General features: G+C 36.7%; 1 protein-coding gene across 1 annotated transcript in view; it reads right to left on the bottom strand.

Annotated features, from left to right (window-relative positions):
- The window catches only part of LOC306754585 (mortality factor 4-like protein 1), an 18,523-nt gene extending 1,348 nt beyond the window's left edge, over nt 1-17,175 (bottom strand). Inside the window, exons 1-10 of the mRNA XM_079238603.1 lie at nt 17,070-17,175; nt 16,667-16,713; nt 16,503-16,570; nt 14,943-15,029; nt 14,595-14,675; nt 12,757-12,782; nt 11,851-11,939; nt 8,572-8,673; nt 5,747-5,835; nt 4,828-5,000 (exon numbers count right to left, since the gene is read on the bottom strand). Of these exons, the coding sequence (XP_079094729.1) occupies nt 4,828-5,000; nt 5,747-5,835; nt 8,572-8,673; nt 11,851-11,939; nt 12,757-12,782; nt 14,595-14,675; nt 14,943-15,029; nt 16,503-16,570; nt 16,667-16,713; nt 17,070-17,109 (802 nt within the window). The 5' untranslated portion in view covers nt 17,110-17,175. The remainder of the gene's footprint in view (nt 1-4,827; nt 5,001-5,746; nt 5,836-8,571; nt 8,674-11,850; nt 11,940-12,756; nt 12,783-14,594; nt 14,676-14,942; nt 15,030-16,502; nt 16,571-16,666; nt 16,714-17,069) is intronic.
- Between the last annotated feature and the right edge of the window lie 7,699 nt (nt 17,176-24,874).

Below are 24,874 nucleotides of genomic sequence, written 5' to 3'. Positions count from 1 at the left end.
CATGCACCATGACAGCTTCACATAGTTGCTGCGGATGTGATGAGAATCTCCCTTTCCTCCACTTCCAATAGGTGCTCTATTGCAGTTGCTCTCAAACTGGGGGTCCCGACCACAGATCATTGTGAAGAAAATATAGATTACATTTAACTGATAAATTTGGGACTTAAATTCGCATTGTTAAAATAAATGCATTCATTTTTATGCATTAATGTGTAAATAACAAATTTATTACTTCCACCAAAGTAGAGGTCCATAACTTTAGAGGTCTAAAGGTTCTGGATTTAGATGGCATTTTTAAGAAATCTAAGAAATGCAACAAGGAGCAAGTGATTATTAGACTTTTTGAGGGGATCCGGATCACCTTATGGATCCAGGAATTTTTTTTAACCTATGGGGGGATAGAAGCTTTAATGGAAAAATGGTCCCTAACTCAAAAACAATGCCCAGGCAACGCCCATCCACTAACAGCAGCTAGTTTTCTTTGTCTCTCATTTATATTTAACCTGATAGTTTTTGGTGCTCCTGACAGTTTATAGCTTAGTCCTCCGCAGGGGGAATATGAATCTAAAGTTGGCCTGTTTGTGTGTGTGTGTGTGTGTGTGTGTGTGTGTGTGTGTGTGTGTGTGTATATATATATATACATACATATATATATATACATACATATATATATATATACATACATATATATATATATATATATACATATACATATATATATATATATATATATATATATATACATATATATATATATATATATATATATATATATACATATATATATATATATATATATATATATATACATATATATATATATATATATATATATATACATATATATATATATGTATATATATATATATATATATATATATATATATATATATATATATATATATATATATATACATATATATATACATATATATATACATATATATATATATATATATATATACATATATATATATATATATACATATATATATATACATATATATATATATATATACATATATATAAATATAAATATATAGATATATATAGATATATATCTATAGATATATATATATATATGTATGTATATATATATATATATATATATATATATGTATATATATATATATATGTATATGTATATATATATATATATATATATGTATATATATGTATATATATATATATATATATATATATGTATGGGGTTTTTTTCTTTTCTTTCTTTCACTTTTTATTTCTCTCTTTTCCTCTTTCTCTATGAGGCGTTTTCTTTGTCTTTCTGTCTTTCTTCTATCCTCTCCGGTCTGGTCCAGCAGTAGAAGCTCTGTTTTACCATTGTGCAAAATAAATAGAGAATAAAATAAGAATCCAGAAAATCAAGGTGATCATCATACCGGTAATGCTCCCCTTGGCAAAGTAAATTTGTTCAGCAGAACTCAACATCCAGACCACCATTCTGCTTGCTTAAAGACACACACACAAAAGACAATGGCCACAATCACTGGCATAAAAAAGAAAAAAAGTTTCTGATACTTTTAAAAGCATGTTTTCTGGTGATCACGCCCCCAAAAGTTTGAGAACCACTGCTTTACTGAATGGAGAGCTGGCGACTGTGGAAAATGTTGAAGTACAGTAAACTGACTGTCATGTTCAAGCTTGACGTGATACAAGCTTTGTGCCATTGTGCATAATGCTACCATGTTGTTTGTCAAATTCGGACCCTACCATTTCAATACTGCAGCTGAAATTAAGACTCATTAGATCAGAAAAATGTCTTTCCGGTCTTCTATTGTCAAATGTTGGCGAGTCTGCAGCTGCAGCTTCATGTTCTGTGCTGACAGAAGTGACGCTGCGGGTTCTTGATGCAGCTCTTTGTAATTCAGTTATTTGAGCTACTGTTGCCTTTCTATCGTGTCCAACCAGTCTGCCCATTCTCCACTGACATCAGCAAGGCATTTTGGTCCGGACATATGTCACCCACTGGATGTTTTCTCTTCGTCAGACTTTCTTTAATAAATTCTAGAGATGGCTGTGTGTAAAATCCCGGGACATAAGCAGTTTCTGAAATACTCAGACCAGCATCTCTACCACCCACAACCATGCCATGTTTAAAACCACTTAATCCCCTTTCTTATCTTTGCTGATGCTCATTTGAACCATGTCATATATAATCAGGTCTATATGCCAGAATGCACCGAATTGCTGCCAGGTTAGCGGTTTATATCAACACGCAATTGAACAGGTGGAGCTACTAAAGTGGCCGGTAAATGTATATTTTCTTGGTATAAAGTGTATCATGGCACAGCTCTAGTTCAAGCCTTATAAGCAGTTATATATCTGTATCTGTCATTTCACAAAGAGAACTGTAATTATGAGCCTATTTTTTTTTAATGCAAGTTAAACATATGGCGTAGAAACTGTGAAACAGTGACATTTGGATTCGGATGATGATATCTCATCTTATCAACTCTATTTTTAAATCCTAAAAGGTTATGACAGTTCACATGGATGCAGAATGAAACAAGATTAAAGGCTTAGAAATGCATGTTGAGTCACAGTTTTTAGAGTCATGAAGAAAAACCTCTTTCAACTCGATCAATTCTGCAGACAAGGTTTTGGTTGAATTAGCAGCCAATTCTTGTTGTGACATAACTCAGAAAAAGTCAGACTGAAGCATTTTAGGTCAATCACACAAAACTATCAAATACACCTAGATGCATTGCATTATTACTGTATTTTTGGTGCTTAAGTGGTCGTGACTCACATTATCATAATGCACACTTCAAGCACTATTACAACAGAGCATCAGTGGGAAAATATAAAAGAAATTCTAAAACACATTTTAAGTACATATTAAGTATGAAATAAACAAATCGTCATTATGAGGAATCATTATTGCTGTGAGCAGTAAGGACCTACTGCACATCCTTAGAAAGCACACAAGTGAAGAAGCCTCTGCCTGAAAAGCAATCTGCTGTTTAATCAAGTGGTGTTCATACATAAAGCAGCTTGAGGAGCTTTATTCTTTGCGCAATCATCTCCAGGGGGTGAAAACAGTACAAGATAAGTCACAAAAATCACAACTATAACGTGGCATAGCTGCTGGTGCCAGACAGGCTGTTCTGAGTGTTTCAGAAACTGCTGATCAACTGGGATTTTCATGCACGGCAATCTCGAGGGTTTACAGAAAGTGGTCTGAAAGAGAAAATATCCAGTGAGCTGTAATGGTGTGGATGACGACACCTTGTTTAAGTCAGAGGTCAGAGGAAAATGGGAAGACTGGTTGGAGAAGATAGAGATAACCACTCATTACAACCATGATATGCAGAATACCGCCTCTCAACACATGACATGTCAAACGTTAGTACAAATGAGCTGCAGCAGCAGGAAAACAACAAGAGGTGCCAATCCTGTCAACTAAGAGGAGGAAACTGAGGCTACCGTTCATGGAGTGCACAATAGACCACCTTGGGCTGTGGTGGAAAAGGACATTTCCGTCACGGATGTGCAGCCAACAAATCTGCAGCAACTGTATGATGCTTCAATGTGAATAGGAGTAAAATCTCTGAGAAATGTTTCCAACACCTTGTTGAATCTATGCCTAACAACCAGTAAGTGCACCTCTTCTGAATAACTATTTTTATACCTCTCGTCTTGATTGCAGTGCTGCAGCTTTTGCCATCAAGATTTTTATATTCTACACACCTGTACCTTCCTGCCGCCTTCCCACTTTGGATGAAGTGTCAGGCAGATGCTAATAGTCAGAGGAAGTTGTAAATGGTGCCTATAAGATGACCCAAAAGGTCCAAGTTAACAAAGAAAAATAATAACTACTGTTACAGGTCCTATTATCTAATTCAGGATTTACGTTTTGGCAAGGCAGCAAACAAACAGAAACAACCTCTAGTTGTGTTCAACTTGCTTCAGTTTAATTTTAATAAAAGAGGCTGCAACTACTTATAAATTTGCTAGAAAGTTAATTTCAGGGGCAAAAAGTTGACTATTTGCTTTTTGCCCTTTTTACAAAGACAAAAACAAAGTCTTTGGAATCCATGAATGCAGTGTGTGATAGCAGAACAACATTTGTATAATAACTAGTTCACTGATTACTGAAAATGTTCGAAATTATCGGCATACAGATTTTATCGGCTGATGTCAACATTTAAATGCTGTATCAGAAATTATTGGTCTCGGTTTTTACACAAAATATGTGATGAAGTGTGTATTTTTTTTAAAAAATATTTTGGATTGTTAGGCAAAACTTGCCTCAAAAACATCCGAATCAGTTGATATTGGAAAATAAGAATTTAATAAAATCGGTAATCTATTATTGGTTAAAAAAAAAAAAAAAAAAAAAAATTTATATATATATATATATATATATATATATATATATATATATATATAAATCTCGATCCTCCCTCCTGATTACCTTTGTCTACTTTGGAGAAAATGTTAATTTAACACTGTGACAAATAGAAATAATTCCTCATAAACAATAACTTTCAATCTTGTTTTAGGTATTTAGTTTTCTGTTGTGTAAAATGTTTTTCTGCAGATAAAATGAGCTTCTGCAAACATTTCCCAGATCTTTTTTTAAAGACATAAAACACCCAAAATGTTGCACAGAACAAAGAACAAAAATGAAAATAGCATTGTTAATAGAAAGACACATCAATTTCTATTTCAAACAATCCCTCCAGCCAACAAATCCAATACATGGTTCTGTGTTGACTTGAGTGTGCATGAGCTGCATGCAAAGTGATCACCTGTGGTAATGTTTACTATGTATGTGTTTCAGTGTTCTTCACAGGCTCCTACCAAACAGACGCAGCAGGTGTGGAGCTCCGTACACCTGAGACATTGGCAAGTCTGGGTGTTCAGCCAGGATCTCAGCATATTGTGGCCTCTCAAACTTATAAAGCAGCTGAGTGCCCAGCATGACATTGAAGTACTCGCGAATCCCCGCAACCACTTCATTAACTGCATACTCCCTAAGTGAACAAAATTAGATGCAGAGATATGACAACCTGCTAAAGATACCTCAACCAATGCTAATGACATCTTTAGACTTGTTTTGCCTTCTGTGTCAGTAATGAAGCACAAAACAAATAAAATCTATTGATGTTGCTGCAGAAAGTCAGTGAAATATGGTGATGGTGGGAATTTCTTTCAAATAATTTAAGAAAATGACTTGTGTTTAAACTGTAACTAAATTAATAATTTCTCTGACTTTGGAAAAGAGCAGCCAAACATGAAACTTTCTGTTTCTCACTGCATAACCAAAAATGCTGCAACTTCAGATGAAATTGCTTTTTCTATTTTCCTGATACTGATTTAACCAAAAGAAACTGTAGAAGTCAGAGAAAAGACGTCCATTCCCACCAATAATGACAGATATAATTTGCTCTATAATGGGCCATAACACAGAGATTACTTTCGTTATGGTATTTAAATGAATGCACAATTCTAGAGGGTGTGTAATTACAGCTGAGGCATTAGCAAGACTACATGGTGTGCATAAGCAACCCTTTCCTGGTAAACTGCACAAAAGCTTCTCTAAATTGCCTGTAATTCTTTTCAGAGAAGGAAGCTGCAGTCACTAATGTGGAAAACACATTATGTGACAGGTGGCATGAAGAGGTTGTCATGTGCAGTGAAGATAAACATTATGATGACAGGATATTGGCGTTTCTTTACACAAACATTAAAGGAACATCACACCGTTTCTTCTTCTTACTTGTTGTCAGAGTTTCCTTTTGATTTCTTGTAGTTTGCATAGTCCTCCAAAACCATCTCAACATTCTTCTTGGCAGGCAGATGAAATAACTGGAAGCAAGATATAATTCAAAACTATGAGGATCATTTTTATACAAGGCAGTCTTCATATTTCCTCTGCAAATTAACTGATATTTTTACTGTCAGTGCCACGTGGTAATGCTCACGTGCTATTCTGACTCTACACGTCATTCTAAACACAGACGACGTTTCAGCGATGCACAGTCATCTGCTTCCAGATAGGCCATGTTGTTGTTTTTTAGTAACTCAAAAGAAAAGAGATGGAAAAAGAAGAAAAAATGTAGCAAAAGTGACAAAAACTGAACAGTAGAACTTTGTGGCTGAAAAGAGTAATTATGTGAAATTGTATCTTGTAAGATGACACATTTGCATTACCAGGGTTCCAGTAATCTGCAAACATCCTGCCTCAAAGTGAATATCAATTTTTCCATCACGTTAACATTGTGCACCATGTAAACAGGTCTTCAGTTGTTGGAGAGAGAGAGACACACATCTATTTCCTTTTAGCGCTTTCTTACTGGCTAGTAAAACATGCAAGCTATATTTCTTGGCAATCCTTTTCACTCTGTGGCCTCAGGTCCAATTATACAAAATGTGAAAGGAAATGGAAATTTTACTTTCCCCATTAATGTCCATATCAAATACAGCTGAATTAATGGACAAAACTAAGACATAAAAAATGACTGAAGCACATAAACTTTCTGTGGAAATTTGTTTTGAGAAGAAAATCCCACCAAATTCTCTCATCAAAACTCCCTTTGTGATGTGAGTTTTAAAGTCTACAAATTTAATATATCATGGCAGCAAGTAGTTTGTACTGACTAGACGTAAGCTGTGGATTGATGCTTTTTCTTATGAGCTTCAGAATAATTTAATTGTAAGGTCTAGCACACTTTATACACCCCTAAACATCAGGAAACCCACTTTACTAACACTTTGTCAGGTTCTAACATCTTTACTGGTGACTGGCAAAAGTCACTAGCTGTAACAGGAGCATTTGTTATAATTAATAATCATAAATTAAAAGCGTTTTTATTCATACTTGTGTTAAAATATTAAAGCAAACCCTAAACATAAAGCAGCTGTCATGTCAACCAGTCAAGTCACAGCTAAATGAATTACCAGAGTGTAAATATTTTAGTCCCATGTGCTTCTGCGCCACTGAACCAGAAACTATTTACTGTCAAAGGGACTAATCTCTGCAATTCACTGCAGTAAAAACGATTTGTGATCTGCAATCCTCGTCAGCTGATGGTGGACATTTAACAGCAGCACTGTTTGCCAAGCGCAACACAAACCAGGAAGAAGAAATCCTCCCTTACTCTCTGAATGGGTGAGTGTAGTTTTACTGGAGTACATCAGCCAAAACTAAGTCCTGATTATGTGAGAATTACTGTAAATCTACAGTTATCCAATCAAGTTACACATAATATTCTCTGAAACCATCTTATTTCTCTCATTTTAGCCTCAACTCAACGTCTCTATCCTTCTGCTAATGACTGGAATAACTCAAATCATTTTGAAGGGCATCTCAAGTAACGCGGCTTCTCAGAGAAGCTCTAAACTAAGATGTAGAAATGTGACGTTTGCAGAAGCTTGTTTTGAACATCCAGTATCAAAAAGCAGCATGCCATGTTAATCTTAGACTTTAAAACTAATTCAAAGTAAATTGCTCATTTGTCAAGCATGGATTTAATGCTCATCTGTCAGATGTAATGAAATAAAATGCTAAGCTACAACAAAACAATGCTTAGATAAAGCAGTTGTTTCAAGCATCATATTGAGTTGATGGTTTAAAATGACACTCTGAGGCGTGAATGTCTTGTTTCGTTAAATGCCTCCCACCTCACTGCACACATCTCTGGTGGCAGGGACAGAGATGTGTGGGGGAATCAAGAGCTTGCAAACTGGGAAGTAAGATAAGGGGATAGTGTGTATCTTTACTGAAGTCTGCAACACATCTCAGCCGGATTAAAAATGAAGGACTGAGTGATAAATTCACAACGTTGGATCAGTCTGAGACAGAACAAACATTTATTGTTTTACTTCCTACAGTAAAAAGGACAAAATCCAACAACTTTACCCATAATGTCATGTCCATAAATGATAGTGTTCGTTCAGCTAACAACAGTGAGCTTGTATGGAGCATATTTGCATTTAGAAGTATTTCATCTTTGGGCAAAATTCCAGATAACAAAATAAAATAAATTTAGAATTACTTTGCAATTAGTCGACATTAATTCCAAAGAATCGTGCCAATAACTGTGACTGAAAAACAATTGTTTGACAGCATTTAGATATTTTCATCATTCAGTTAATTAAATTTTTATGGGGTTTTAACTGCTTAAAAACCTGCAAGAAGCAAACTTATTATGGATCCACTTTATTGGACCATAGCTGATATAACGGGGCTGTTTTTGTTACAGTATCATCTGCTACTTGAAAACAATGTGGCTTATGAGGTAAATTGCATCTGTGACTGGTCTTAAATAAGTGTTTACTGAATTTAGTTATGATTGTGGACTGGAAAGAAATCCATCATTCAAACTTTAAGAACTTTAGCTTTCCGATGGTGTGTAATGTTTAGGTACTTGGAATTGAAACAAAGGAAAACAGCTATTTATTTGTCTGGTACCAATTGGTTAAGATACAAATGCTTTATTTTACAGAGTCCGTCGTCTTTCCTTCTCAACTCATCAGAAACTAAATGAAATACAGAAAACTTTCATTGTTCCGGTGAGAGTGTGTTTTCTTTTTAATTCCCACCTGTTTTTGTCGTGTGATGAGGTCCCAGTCATCCACCAGCCAGGGTTTTAACTCTTCAGGGATTTTCACCTTAACCTCCACACGATTGGTAAACATCTCCTCCTAGACACAAACATACAGGCGGTCCTTGGTTTACAAACAAGTTCCGTTCCTATGCCGCGGCGTAACCCGAAATTCCGCGCAAGTCAGATTTTTATCCTTAAATACCCCCTAAATGCCCCCTTAAGCACTTAATAACTATCTAAATACATGTATCATGCATCATATTTGTGGAAAAACAGTACAGGCAATTAAAAAAAGACATTTCAATTAAAATAAAATACATATACACGCAATGTTGTGTCGTCTCAGTCTTCGCGTCACGCGTCTTAAGACCTTATACAGTACCTCATAACCTAGAAACTTGTTATGTTTTTTATGTACATTTATTTGATGAGCTTTGTAAAGTCAAAACAATGCAAGTTGAGAACCGTGTAACTCAATGACCGCCTGTATTACACAGGTACAACAACAGTTTTCTAAGGTTTAAGCAGAATGTAATGAAAGTGTTAAAGACAAACTTAGTTGTTGATGTATTTTTCTGTCTTTATGAAACTAAGACAGACATTTTTTCACCTAAGCTGCAGTACAGGCATAACATGATCTATAATAGCATTAATCAGTCACATTTAGCCATGAACCATTTCTTTACCAAACAACTCTGTGGGCTGGATGAAATGACAACAGACAAGGACAGTGATTCCAGTCTCTTGGACATATTAAGAGCCATCTCTGTCTCAAAATTTGCTCATCAATCTTTCTATAAAGAAAGTCAGCTGGGAGCTTCACAAAAAGACCTTGAGTCACATTACCAGTAATGGTTTCAACAGATAACTGCAGAAAAACTCAGTGATGGAACGACTGATTAAAACCAAATCTTTCAACAGCTTCATACAAAAAGAAAATCTCATGAAACCAACAGTTTAAGTTACATAATTAGAAAGATTTGTGTTCATGTGGCTTCATAAAGCAGAGGCATCCCAGACCTCTTATACTGGGGTGCGTGGCCCAGTATAAGAGGTCTGTGCCCTGGTATAATCCCACACAGGAGATAACCATCCAACAGTAAGGGCTAAGCTGATATAACAGTAACATAGAGACAAGAGTTATCTTAGACTGATCTGCAAAGTCAGATAAAGCAGTTTAATGAAAATAAAAGCTGCAGTAAGCTTAAATCCGCTCTGAATTTCAGCTCAATAAAAATAATAACAGATGTTCTCTTAAGCCTCTATCGGTGCTTAAAAATGTGCAAAATGGTTAAGTCCACACCTGCACCGAGTGTTTCAACTGAGTTATGTAGGCTATGTAAAGAGTAGGGCAACTCAGTTGACTCCAATGAGGACTGCAGTCCTGCATGTTTCCCTGCTCCAACACAGATGACTCAAATTAATGTGACATTGTACAGAACTTCTTAGGCTACAGGATCGATTTAATTTGAGTCAAATGTGTTGCATCGGTGTGTCGTGGTGAAGAAGGAGCTGAGCCAGAAGGCAAAGCTCTCGATTTACCAGTCGATCTACGTTCCTACCCTCACCTATGGTCATGAGCTGTGGGTCGTGACCAAAAGAACGAGATCTTATATACAGGCGGCCGAAATGAGTTTCCTCTACAGGGTGGCCGGGCTCTCCCTGAGAGATGGGGTCAGAAGCTCGGTCATCCAGGAGGGGCTCAGAGTAGAGCCGCTGCTCCTCCAGATCGAGAGGAACCAGTTGAGGTGGCTCGGGCATCTGGTCAGGATGCCTCCTGGACGCCTCCCTGGTGAGGTTTTCTAGGCACGTCCCTCTGGGAGGAGATCCCGGGGAAGACCCGGGACACGCTGGATGGATTATATCTGACCGAGTGCTTTTCTAGTTTCTTATTTAACAAGCAACTTCATCCGCGGCCGGGCAGGTTGTGCACGCGGCTGGGTCTGTAATGTAAAAAAGTTCGTACTTTCTCACCACCTCGATCAGCTGTTTTATCAAAACAATCCGTTTTACCTGCAACAGCAAAAACGCGTAAGCAGCAACTCCGCTTCATGCTTTTTCTGTGTTAACCACGCCCACCTCAAATGTCCGACCAATCACACGATACTTCTCGGAGCCCCGCAAGAAAAAAGTTCTGCCAGCCCGATGTGTCGAGAACTGTCTTCAAACATGTCCCCGAGAAGAAAATTTTCTTCTCGGAGCCTCGAGAACAAGAAAAAAGTTCTCGCTTCTCGTGGAGGATGTAACAAGCTTAAGTATGCATGAGTTCTCTTTATGAAATCAGTCTTCCTTCTGCCATCTAAAGACATGTAAATTGTGACTAAATTCTCCCTGGGAGTGAATGTGAGTAGCGGCTTGCTTGTCTCTCTATGTTGGCCCTGCACTGAACTGGCAACCTGCTTCTTCCTGATAAGCCCCAGCTCCCCCCCGGCCTTGTGTTCGAGTAAGCAGGTATAAAAAAAACAAAAAAGGTTGGATGAATCGATGGATACCGACAATCATTTGTTACTACAATGTTGCAGCCTGCTGCTTTATGGCCTTTTTCAATGACTGACCTTGACATATTTAGTGTCAATGGATTCCTTGTAATCTCAGAAATGTGTGTGTGCCACTGATATCTAAAAAACTGAAAGCAATATTATATTATGTGTTTTTTCTTCCTTTCCTTTCTCTGTTCCCTTTTCATCCTTTTTCTTTTCTCTTCGGTCGGTCTGGTCCAGCAGTACTATACAAACTCTATATACAAACACTTATGACAAATAAATAGAAAAATAAATTAAGAATCCAGAATATTAAGGGGGTCACTATGTTTATAAAGCTTCCCTTGGCAAAGTAAATTTACTCAGCAGAACGCAGCATCCAGACAATCACTCTGCTTGTTTAAATGCTGGACATGGCAACAAATGAGGGTTAAAACTGGTCAATGAATCAGAAGAGAATTCTACATCTTTAATGAATGATGAATAAGGAAAGAGTCTGATTATTTTAGGACCTGCTGTTGGTTCATTTGAGCCTGATTTTATGATTTATAAGAACTATATGATCTTTATAAGGGGCTCATATAATTACATTTAAAATAAAGTTATCAGGATGACCATCCATCAGAAAAGCACCTAAGCTGCATGTTATAAGATACAGAGTAGGAGTTCACAATGAGACAGGAACTACCATATAAAACATGACAACACAGCTGTTTAAACACATTTCCATCTAATGATCTCAGGTGAAAGAGAGGGAGGTCAGTGTTACATCATACATAAAAGATGATACATACACTCTCCACAGTGGGATCAACCCGAGCCCTCTTCTTCCGCGGTCCCTGGGGCATTTCTCCACTGCTGGTGCCTTCACCCGGCCCTGGAGCTGAACAACACGCCCGTTACAACTAATCAACATTTTTATCGTTACATTTCTGCTAAATCCGTTTGGGATTTCTTCAAAGCTTTTTTTTTGCTCTGCACAGAAACAACCGTCAAGTGTTGACATCCTAAAGCAGGCATGTCCAGCTGCCGTTCTCAAAACTCACAATCCTTCAGGTTTTCCATATAGCCCTGCTCCATCAGACTTGACTCAAACTAATCAGTCATTGTGAAGAACCTCACTTATGGTGTTTGTAGAAATTATTTTACAAAGACTCTGGATGAGAAGATCCCACTCCAGTTTGTTAAACTTTTGCAGCACAAGGAGAGCAGTCACGCAGAGTTCCAGGACATCCATCTGAGGCTATTTCCACCACAATGGATACATTTAATGTAAACCAGGTGTGTTGGAGCAGGGACATATGAAAGACCTGCAACACAGCAGCCGTCGAGGACTGACATTGGACACCCTTGACCCAAAACATGAACAGATTAAAAACTTGTTGTTTTTCTACTGAATTTTTGTTTCAGTGTTTCTAAACTTACTTAATAAAACATATTAAATTTTACACAAAGATTGCATCATTTTATTAATACATCTCTTTAATATGAATAATATTATCGGAACATAGAAATCCTAATCTCTTCAGAAAACAACAACTGTGATCAACCATACAGTCTGCAAATCTAAACAAACACTAAAATGATCAACTTTCTTTGCTATTTTCTGAAATAACCCTTGAAAAGTTTTGTACTATAATGTTATTGTTTTATTTACACAAAGTTGGGACAAACATGCTGCTCACAATTATTTTACTTACTCTTTTGTTTTGCCTTTTTAACTTTCCTAGAATTAAAAAAAAAGAGAGATTAAAGAGTTTGTTGATAAAAAAAAAAAAAACCGTTCGGTTAAGTCAAAGAGTTCAATGTCATATCTGAAAGATAATGAGAATTTTCTAAGACATTAGTCATGTTTTCAAACATGTCCTACAAAAATGAACAGTGTGCATTTAAATGAACAAAACAAACGTATGATCTGTTTTATCAAGAAATCAATAGAACATTTTACACCCTTTTTCAGACCCAGACCTGGTGCTTGAGGCGGGTCTGAGCTGATTTTACTTAAAAAATGTCTCAGACCTGTTTCTCGTTTCTCCGGCCAAGAAGCCAAATTAAACTCACATCATCACATCACTTAAAATACAAAACCTTTCCAGTTAAACCACTTAAACTCCAACGAGTGCATTCTTACTGTCTGTAGAGCAGCACTATGCTGGAGGCTGTCTAGCTTGTGGTTGATTTTACTGTTGATTTGCACCATTTTTTCAGCTTCGATAATGTGACCAATACTTTCTACTGTGTACACATGACCTTAGATATAATCACTGCTGTCAATTCAGCAATGTCTCACACTTCATCAGGATAACAAAAATCCAGGTCAGTGTGTACCGGATAGAAGACTGTGCAGACAGGCGATGATTTATTAATGTGAACTCTTGATGTGCATGCAAAGAAAGACCTTCAGTTCTATGCACTACAAATGATGTGACAGGGAACGGGTAATAATGCATAAATTCCTCCGCAAACTGCACACATCAATGCACAATGTAAATCTGATGGCAAAAACTGTTGCAGCAAAACAGTGACTCCATGTTGTTTCATGTGGTGCATCTTCACATGGAGTTGATGTTAAAGAATTTAACATAGGCTGAGATTTTTTTTTTTATTGCTTCATGTTCAGGTTCAAGATCAGTTTTCTTGTTTCTTTTTCTGTTTTGGATTTAACAAAAAATAAATCAAAGTATTATTCAGTTTTTCTGGTCACCATAAACCTGGACAAAAATGTTGCAACATTGACACATGCTGTATTTTTCATGGCTGAAGTTTTGCTTTGGGGGAAAGAACTGGTTCTACATCCAGCACTGGCTCCGAACCCGGACTGGACCTTGTGTGTTGGAAAAAAGGTGAAGCCACGAGAGGCATGTGAACCTTTACGGTCAGTGAATTTATTATCCGTTTTCTTTTTTTCCAAAATGAACACATCTCTTGACAGCAATAATGTTCTATATTAGTTTAAGCTACTGTACACATTTTTTTTTCTTATTTTTATCCTCAGAAAGCTGCGGGCAAACACCAATGTTGTTTTGGACACCGTTGCTGTTCAGTGTTATTTTATGGTGGACCTTTCATCAACAATTTTTTTTAGTTTGTTATTTAATTTATCTTGCAGACTATTGCAGCTCTCCTTCTTGGAGTGACATTTGCTGATCAACTGAGGGGAATAAGCCACAAACTGTGAAAATGTGGCTGGTTGTGGGCCAAGCTCTATGGAGATGTGTTTGTAAACCTCTACCTGCCTGAACAGCATTAGAAGTTTTTTTACGAGTATTGAAATAACTTCAAACGGATAATTATCTAATCTGACTGCAATCCCATTTGCTGAAAACACCTGAGCTAATCAGTAATTGTATGGATTCATATATTTTATGAATCGAATATTCAGTATTGTTCCTCAAAACAAAGAACAACAACAAAGATTATATTACTTCACTTTCATTTGCTTATCTGGATTCTCTTTACTTACTTTTAAGACTCATGTAAACAATACACTGAGGATTTGAACACTGGAATAAGAGACAATAAATGGAAGAACACTTACAGATCCACATTTTTTTGCTGCACAGCAGCAATCTTCTTGCTTGGTGCTAAACCCCTCATCTTTCCCTCAACATAGTGATCCCTGGAGAAGAAGCGCAAGTGTGAGGATTATGGCGAGAATCAACAAAAATAGCTTCAACAAAGCAGGCTGTGTTTCAACATATAAGGATAAATAATGTAATTACAATCAATATCTCTAGATCGATTTTGAACCAAATTGATATTCGTGAAGTTATTGGGGGGTAAAAACAAACTAGATGAAAATTAAAACCTTAAGTCACCAGTTTTAATAACAGCTGATGTCTAATTAACATAAAAGGGATATCTGTGCACAAAGAGAGAAACTCACTGATTGGCCTTTTGAAGCTCTCGTTGTTTTGCAAGGTTGCTGTCCACATATTTGAGAACTCTGCTTTCAGGAACCCATTCATCCCAGCTGCAAAAGAAATGTGTCAGACCTTAAAACCCAATGGCAAGGCAAGTTTATTTGTATAGCACCTTTTATGTACAAGACAATTCAAAGTGCTTTACATGAAACATTAAAAGCATTACAAAAAAAAACATAAAAGAAAATACAAATAGCAAAATCACAATAAAATTGTAAATTATTCATTCATTCATTCATTTTCCAAACCGCTTATTCCAATTCAGGGTTGCGGGGAAGCTGGAGCCTATCCCAGCCGGCTTTGGGCGACAGGCAGGGTACACCCTGGACAGCTCGCCAGTCCATCGCAGGGCCACACACAGAGAGACGAACAACCACACTCACACTCACGTTTAGTGACCAATTAACCTATCATGCATGTCTTTGGATGGTGGGAGGAAGCCGGAGTACCCGGAGAGAACCCACGCATACACGGGGAGAACATGCAAACTCCACACAGAAAGGCCACTGACCAAACCAGCCAAGGATCGAAACAGCAAGGATCGAACCAGTGACCTTCTTGCTGTGAGGCCACAGTGCTAACCACTGCGCCACCGTGCAGCCCATCGTAAATTATATTAAAATTATTAAAAGCAGAATTAATGAACAGTTACTGTGTAGATGTCATACATAGACGCATGAGAAAATAAATGTTTTTAACCTGGATTTAAAAGTTTCTACATTTGGTGAAAGTTTAATCTCCACTGGCAGATTATTCCACTTGTTTGCAGCGTAACAGCTACATGCTGCTTCTCCATGTTTAGTCTGGACTCTGGTCTGGACTAGTTGACCCGAGTCTTTGGATCGAAGAGCTCTGCTTGGTTTATATCCTCTGAACATATCACAGACGTATTCCAGTCCTAAACCATTTTGGGATTTGTCAACAATCAGCAGGGTTTTGAAATCTATCCTGTGATTGACTGGAAGCCAGTTTAAAGATGGCACTAATGGCACTAATCTTATACTAATCACAGCACAAACACATTAGTTAACAAACAAATGTGAGCACTAGGACTGTGATGATATGCTTTTGTCCCGATTTGATTAGATTCCGAGTTTTTTTGGGTGCCGATTCAATTTAAATTGCGATTCTCACAATTCTTTGATTTTGCTAATTTTTGTAGATTAAAAGCAAAAAAAAAAGTGTAAAAAACTTGTTTTTTTTTTTTTGCTTGTCATTTTTCTTGATTTCAATCGGGAGAAACAACACAGTAGCCAGACCACTATTCTGCTGCTATAATGCCCAAAAAAACAATAAAAATGACCAAAATTTTGTAATGGATTATATATATTTATTTGAAAAAAAAAAAAAAAGAAAAAAAAAAGATTTTTTTAACAAAAAAAAATTATTTTAAAGTTGTGACGTAAAAAAAAAATCCCGATTTTCGATTCGATTTTCCCACCCTTAGTGAGCACCAGAGGAGGCATTCAATCTGCAGGGGAGAAATAAGACCCATCATAACCCAACAAAACCAAACTCCTCACTTTTTGTTCCATCCGCTGTAGTGAATGAAGTATTTAATTTGCTTATCCTTAATGTTGATCTTGACACACTGTAAAACATAAAAACACAGAGAGATGCTCAGTCGTGCCTTTTTTTCTCCGAACTAATGACCTGCTAAAAACAAACATAAGCAGCAGAAACAAACCTTTGCTTCATAGAGCAGTGGCCCATGAAAGCACAGGACTCTTTCACCTACGAGGAGGGAAAATTAATAACAGAAGAGTTACTTCATTACATACTGTTCAAGACTACCATGACAGTCCTTATCTTGAATCAATGCATTGTCAGGTTCAGCTAATACATGGTGAGCTAGCAGGACCTTAGCTTTGCATTTACTGCACAGCTTTGCTAAACGCGTTTACAGCCATTTAATGCATATTCAAAACACTTTACTGGGACTGTCATACAAATAATACATCATAAAGCATCTTTCTTCTCCCCTTGGAAACCATATTTGTCGAGCAACAACACAAGCGTCAACAACAACAAAACCAACAACAAACCCACCCCCTTCCAGATGTTACAGCCGTGTAAATTTCACCACAAACCTTCTTGAAATTTAGGTTTAGGGTCCTGTTTTGGCGCCATTCACAGATTCAACAGATCGGACCTCTGAATGATCAAATTCGTGCATTGCCAGAGTCCATTTCTTCCAGGCACAAACACCTCCGACATTGGAGCCAAGGCGGGGGAGAAGCCGAGAGTGGCCTGGCTGCTGCTGCGAGTCACGTGACCTCCGTGAAACGTCAGCGCCGTGGTGCGTTCAAGTGCAGATCCCAACCATAGACCGTATACAGTCTATGGTCCTCACGCTCAAAACAAAAATGTTTGTTTTTTTTGTTTTTTTGTTGTTTTTTTTTAGAAAATGTCTAACAACACAAAAATTTCCCTGACTACTGAATATCGCCGGTATACAGTTTTAACATGTATACAGTCAAAAGTGAATCAGTATTACGCTGATACAGTTACTGGATGTATTGATGTGTAATGCAAAAATAGCATTCAAATACTCTTCCTAAATGTGGCAGTATAAGGAAAGTAGCACTTCTACCAAATGTTCCACTGATTTGATTTAAATAATTTCATGTAAACACATTCAGAGAGTACTTATTGTTTGTGTGGATCCTTATCAGCTGCAGCACATGGCTGCTGATATTCCTCCAACAGTCCAGCTCAGTGTTTATTTAGAAAGTTCCCCCTGTTATATAAAAATACATCACAATACATTCATGACAAGCATAAAAAGTACTCCCATTTAACACTTTAACAAGGACCATTTCCCTATTCTCCCAGAGCACATTCGGTCACACAGTCCACATACAATAATGTTACTCCACCAAACCCAACTAAAACACTATCAAGCCTTAAAATGAATCACCTTCACTGTATCAGCATCACAATAACACAAATAATGATAATAAAAACAATAATTCTATCATATATTTGCATGAGCAATGACACAAATTATGACTTATCAATATAATTTAGATGATAGAGTAGATGCTGAAAGCAGATTTCTTGTCTGTCCTATATAGACCACCTTTAAGCCGTGCCCTTAACCAAGCAAAAAGCAGCTTCAAGGATTCCTTCTATCAGGAATCATAGCTATCTGTGACCACAAATAAGAGGCTTCAAAGTGGAATTCTTAGTTAAAGATCACCCTCTTTATTCCACACTTCAAAAACCCTTTTAGTTTGATTCCACATGAGTTTAATGTTGCCAGAATCCCAAAGACATGTCATGTTCTCCTGGAGTCAATGAAACAGAAGTTCTCAGCTATTTTCTGGCCAACAAAATAAAACTCTTATAAACTCTGAGTTAACAAGTTCTAACACTGCCTATGTTGTGTATATATCTGTGTATTAGCAGTGCGTCAGTGAAGAAGACACACAGTTTCAAACCAACATATGAGAATCTGCATGCTTAAACGAGGAGTTTACTGGGAATATTACTTCAATATCAGTCTCAAATCCAGATTATGTTATGCCAGTCTAAGTATACACAGCTGGTACCGTGAAACTGTGAATGTACATGAAACCAGTTATGGGATATAAGTCATAGTTTTATGTGAAAGTCAGAAAAACCCTCTGACTCTCCAACAGCTGCAGTTATCATTAACATCCCCACAGGAGCTGACAAAGAGAATGAAATAAATTACCCTTCCAAAGCGAATAAACATCTTTTTAGGTCTTCACATGCTATTTTCTGGTGCTGGGAAAATCAAGTGAGCTGGAAGGAAAAAAAATACACATTTCATGGAATTTGTGCGGGGTTATAAATGAGTGTCTGTATGAGAAAAAGCCACGAGACAGACACAAAGACAGGGAAGAAAAATCTCACAATTCTATGGTTTGTGAGAACGATACATTACATGAAATGAATAAATAAACAAATAAATAGTTTTTAAAAACAAAGTGCGTCCATCTTTATTTATGACTTAGATTTCATATTACATGTGTTGCATGTGTTAACTGTCGTGTTTTCCTCATATTTGTAGCTTCATAATATAGCCTATAAGATAGATGATAGAAGTATGTGTTGAAACATGTAACATATTAATCTGTAGTAGCAGAATTACATATTGCTCAAATAAAATGGTAACTACGAAGAGCTGTGGGAGGCCAGTTATGACTGACAGTCTTTAATCATCTGTTTTCTGTTTAAGCTTAATCTGCCTCGGTTGTGTGTTTGGGTTCAGTCTCATGCTGAAAAGCATCTGCCAATCAGATCCTTTCCTGATCGTATCGCATTGTGATTCAAAATCAGATTTCACTTTCCTGTGTTACGTCCATATACTTAAAAAACATTTCCAATAGCACTGTCTGAAATGCATTGTAAAGATGCTTGTAGACACACAGTCCTGAGTGCTTCATGCTGGTAACTATCTGAATCAACCATTTCAAATGTAGATGATTTATTCATAAGACCTGGTGACACTGGTTTTCAGTCCAGTTCTTGTGTCATCTGGCATTCCAAAGTTATTTTTCTTTGTTTGCCTTCCTTGAAAATAGCTTCTTGATTGCCACCCATCCGTGCAGACCGCTTCCAGAGACGTTTCAGTGAGCAATAAATAAATCAACTGAAGGTTCAAATGCATGTTTTTTCGTTTTTGATGGATTTTGATCATATTTCTGTTTTTGATTTCTCATCTGATGTAAAAACTATTTCTGGACAAACTTCTTCTTTTGTCTTCCTTTTGTTCCAGTTCCTCCTACATTTGAAGGGCACTGCACACCATGATCAAATATGTTGGCTTTTTTGTGTTTTATTCATTGGTAAGTATAAATAAATGTTAAACAAAAACAAATAAATAATAAATAGTATTACTCTAAAAATGTCCTGGTACAGGGAATGGGTTTTAATAAATGCATAAACATAAAATATCCAAAGAAAAACTGTGAAAGATGTTCTGAACGTTGCACAAAGCCACTTTAAACAATTACAGAAGTGCCTGTCTTATTAGAAACAACATATAAAGAAATTAGATAGATCCAGGCAATACTGCATTTCCCCACAAATTAAGTCTGTCTTAAAAGGATTTAATGTTTGACAAAGGATAAACTCCAACACCAACATAGAAGAACTGAACCTGATTCATCATAGATAGAAATTTACCTCAAACGACCGATACTGAACAGAAAGGGACATCAACACATATTCCACAAAACACTCTGACCTCAAGCAACAGCTGCATTGAAATGGCCTCAAAACACAAACTACAACAATAAACACAATGAAGCCCATGTTTATTTCCTAACATGGTTGTTCAGAATACGGGTTTCTTTGTGAAAGGGTTCCTGCTGCCCTTTCCAAGGGAAAAATGACACTTCTGAGCTTCTGCTGCGAGTCAGGTTTGTTGATGAAAGCCTCTCGCTCACCTATGAGTAGTTGACCTTCAGATACTAAGAAGTGAAACGTTTTTAAAATCTAAATGAATCAAAACAGGATCTGTAGAAACCCTGAAATTTTGTCATGTTTGATGAAAACGTGCAGCTTTGCACTTTGCAACAGAATCTTTTCAGCTTCGGTACAAATAGTTTGAAGTTTAAGAAAAATGACAGAATATAAATCCTTCCTGTGTGTATAAGTTGTTTGGGGTCATTTTTCCTTTCCTGTAATAATTCTTCTGACCAAAGTGGTTCACATTTCATACCATGGCAGGATGCATCAAAGTGAATTTGCAGCCTAAGTTTTCTCATTTCAAAACTTCTATGAGCTTCTAAATGGAAAAAACAAACTCCAGAACTGATAAGGAAATAACAGAGAGACTATCTATGCTTTCTACAAAACAGCTTCCAGGCCAAGTGTTCAATTCCATTTAGTATGGGAGAAAAAACAAGTTCAGCATAATGAAGAGCAGCTCTTCAGATGCAAATCCCCTCAAATTAAGACTGAGTCCGCATTTTAGCATAAGTAAATAGCCGGAGCTACAATAATTGTGGCTCAATCCAGACATTTAAGGGTCTAATTGCAAACAGAATATACTTAGAATATTTTAAAGCCTTCAGGGGTCATGCAGTTTCTCATAATGCACCCAGGGGTAATTTTTTTAAGTGATGTAATATTTATCATATAATAATGTCCCTCTTTCAATAGTTTTGGGCCTTTCTTATACTCTTTGTCACGGAGGACATTTATTTATGAGTGGAAATGCTCCATTTCATATCTTTTTATGGGATTTCTTGTCGTGATTGTCTGTATTTTTTCCACAACATAAATAAACTAAAGTACTAGTACTTTTCTCTCTGATGGTTCACTCATAGAATTTAGACTAAAACCTGAGAAATCAGACTGAATGTTCATAGAAAAAACAACATAATCCGTCAATCTGACATTCAGGTTTAGGCACAAACCCTGTCATAAGCTGGAGGTACTACATCTAGATTTAAACCGGCCAACATGTAAAGAAGAGCCGTATAAGAGCTGGTCTGTTTTGAGTTTTTCAGAGATGACATGTGTTTTCTGCCCGGTGTGTAGGGACGGCCGTACCAGACACCGTTCATTGGAGCAGCAAATTGGTGTAGGAGGAGCACAAGCCTGTCTGATTGAGTTTAAATAGCCGAATGGAAGCCCATGAGTCTCTCTGTGGGTGGCATTAGTGACCTGAATTTGATTATGGCAGCCCTGAGGGTTTAGTCATGTGTCCTTTCTGACTGATTAATATGATATTAATTGTTGTGTTCTGAACCTTCTGTAGAGAAACCTGCTAGAAAAGCATTACAATAGTTGAGGTAACAGTGGCCTGGACCAACTGTTGGGTGGCATAGCTAGATATGAACTAGATTTCTGTTTGCCCTGTTAGAAAATATGACAGAAAATTAAGTAGAGCATGATTAGAAATGCATCACTGGACATTGACCACACAGGTTCCTCACAACTTGCCTGCAGACAGGTGAAGAGATGTTTTCATAGTGACATTATGATGGACAGACTGGCTGCTTGGAATCACCAGGGGATCAGCTTTTGTTGAAGATGCCATTCCTTCATCCAAATGGACATTTCAGAGATAAAAGCTGGGATTTATTTTGAGATCATAGCGTCATCTTTAAAGCAAAGATGACAAAGCATGCAAACAGATCACAGGGGACAATGAGGTCGTGTTTATTGCAAAGATAAGGAGTCCCCAAAAAAGCCTTGAACTACCTCATGCCATTAGTCACTTGAAGAAGACCCAAGATACACCGATAACATGCTGTGCACCAAAAGGAGAATAAAAATAACATAATTAAGTTTCCTGAGTTAAATGCTCACAAAGTATATCACACAAATGCATTATACAGTACACAAAATGTACATTGTATGTACTGTACCCATCTGAGGGTGAGGAAGGCACATTTACGTTCCCAAATGTTAATGTTATTCATAACATTTGTATTATTTCTTCTTAATGTTACAAAGCAACACAAGGAGTTATTCTGTGCACTGAAAAAGCAAAAGAACAAAAGAAAGAAATGATTAAAAAAAATAAACTTAACCCACAAATAAAGGCTTCACACTAATCTTATTCATTAAAGGCAGATTTAAGTAAACAGCTATGTACAATATTAAACAAAGAAAAAGGTTTATATGTAAATTTAGACTTGTAAATGGGCTGTGATGGGACTCCAGACAGTGACGTTCAAAACCAGTCTGTACAAACTGGAAAGGGTAAAATAAATGTGCTTTGTTGGGAGTTAATGGCAGACATCTTTCAGGGTATCAACCCGATGACAAGCTGTTGTACCTCGAATGATACAGCCAGTTGTTTTTTGTTTTTATTTTTTAAATTTTGTTCAAGGATTCGATGACACCTCTTTGATGCATAATAAATAAGCAAATAAATTAATAAATAAACAAAGTAAGAAAGAAAGAAAAAGAAAGAAAAAAAGAAAGAAAGAAAGAAATGAAAGAAAGTACCTTTTAATTGTGTAGGTCCAGGGAGGAGAACTAGGATTGGGGCTGATATGCACTTCTATTATCTGTATTTAAATAAACCCATCAAAACTAACCTAAAACTGAATTTGCAGATGTTAGTTTTTTTTTCTCTTTGCCACATCAAACAAAATATTAACATTTCACAATAAAAACCAACAATTTCAGTAACGTTCAATAGTAAATAGAAACAGATTAGGATCAGTGTTAACATTTACGAACAGCTCAAGGATGAAACTGATGCTTTGAAACAATGAGATGAATATTAATTTTGTTCTTTTGAAGGGAATATTAAAGGTGATAGTTCATGTTCACGAGTCAAACCAACCCAAACTTAACTACTCTCAGACCCAGTGATATGGGAGTGGGATGCCTCTTTTCCTCTGTGGATAAAGGAAAAGTGTCCTGTAGGAATCCACATGGTCCTTGAAGGGCTAGATCACTGCAATCTTTTTGATCCTTAAGGAAACGGGTTATTTTTTACCTGCAAAATAGTTATGCATGGCTGAAATAGGGCTGAGAAGGAAAGTTAGAACCATCACACTCTCGTTCCTTCCTCATCAGCCTCCTGCGTGTCTGCTCCCGTGTGAGCTTGATTATGCAAGTTGGTGCAATCAGGTTTTCTTTAAGTACTCTCTGTCTATAACAATCTGAATAGTGCAGACTCTTCTCAACCATGACGTCAGCCTCGCAGTTTACACACACGGATACAAAACCGTTTTCAATCTAAAAAAAAGTTTTCTGTGAAGATAGAATAATTTCATGAAATGTGGAGTGTCTGGACAGAACCACTGCGCGGACTGGTTTCTTAGCTTCACCATCTTCAAGTGGACAGATAGCATGATCAAAGAGGCCCAGCAGAGGATACACTTTCTGGGTCAGCTCAGCAAATTCAACCTGCCTCCGGAAGTGCTGATCCAGTACTGCCCTCTTTTCCAGACTCCTCTAGAGTCTGGAAAACAGGCAGATGTCATTGCTGACCCATCACACCCTGGACATAACCGTCTTTCATCTCTCCTTTCTGGTGTTGCAGAACACTTTATGCCTGCACTACCAGACATAATAATCACTCTGATGGACACCTGAATTTACCATCCATCATTATTAATCATCTGTTTGCATATTGACTCATCATTAACAGCATGTAATGTCACGTTTTCACTGCCACATCCTACTCACTGTACACAATGTAAAATAATCCTGCTGCTTATGTAGTCATTCATTCACTTTCTGAACCCGCTTAATTCAAGTAAGGTTCGTGGGGGAGCTGGAGCCTGTCCCAGGAGCCTTCGGGTGAGAGGCAGGGTACATCCTGGATATATATATATATATATAATAACGTTTTAATGATATAATAATATATATATAATTCCTCACAATTTTAAAATCGATTTTTTTGTTAAAAAAAAAAAAAAAAAAATTCAAATAAATAAAATGAATCCACTATAAACCTTTATTCATTTTTATTGGTTTTATTGATTTTTTTACTTGTGTTCTTGGACATTATAGCAACAGAATGATAATCTGGCTACTGTGTTGTTTTTTCCTAACTGAAATCAAGAAAAATTACGAGCAAAAAGAATTTTTATAAAAAAATTTTGTTTTTAATCTACAAAAATCATCAATATTGAAGAATTTTGAGAACTGCAATTTAAATTGAATTGGCACCCAAAAAAATCGGAATCGAATCGAATCGGGACAAAATCACATTGTCACAGCCCTAATATATATATATATATATATATATATATATATATATATATTATAAGTTTTTTATATATATATATATAAGTTGTTTTTTTTTTTTTTTAAATAGTTTTCTAGCTTCGGTTGCTTTGGCTCCGTAACAAGCTGGTGAACATTTTCAGTGTCTGGACAGCTGACCTGCTTTTAATAGCTGTTTTTCTCCAAATGTCAACATCCTCTAAATGCCCAGAACTGA

This window comes from Telmatherina bonti (assembly GCF_933228915.1).
Source record: "Telmatherina bonti genome assembly, chromosome: 1".
Taxonomy (NCBI): domain Eukaryota; kingdom Metazoa; phylum Chordata; class Actinopteri; order Atheriniformes; family Telmatherinidae; genus Telmatherina; species Telmatherina bonti.
The sequence above is the reverse complement of the archived record's forward strand: the minus strand, read 5'-3'. Positions and strand labels throughout refer to the sequence as shown.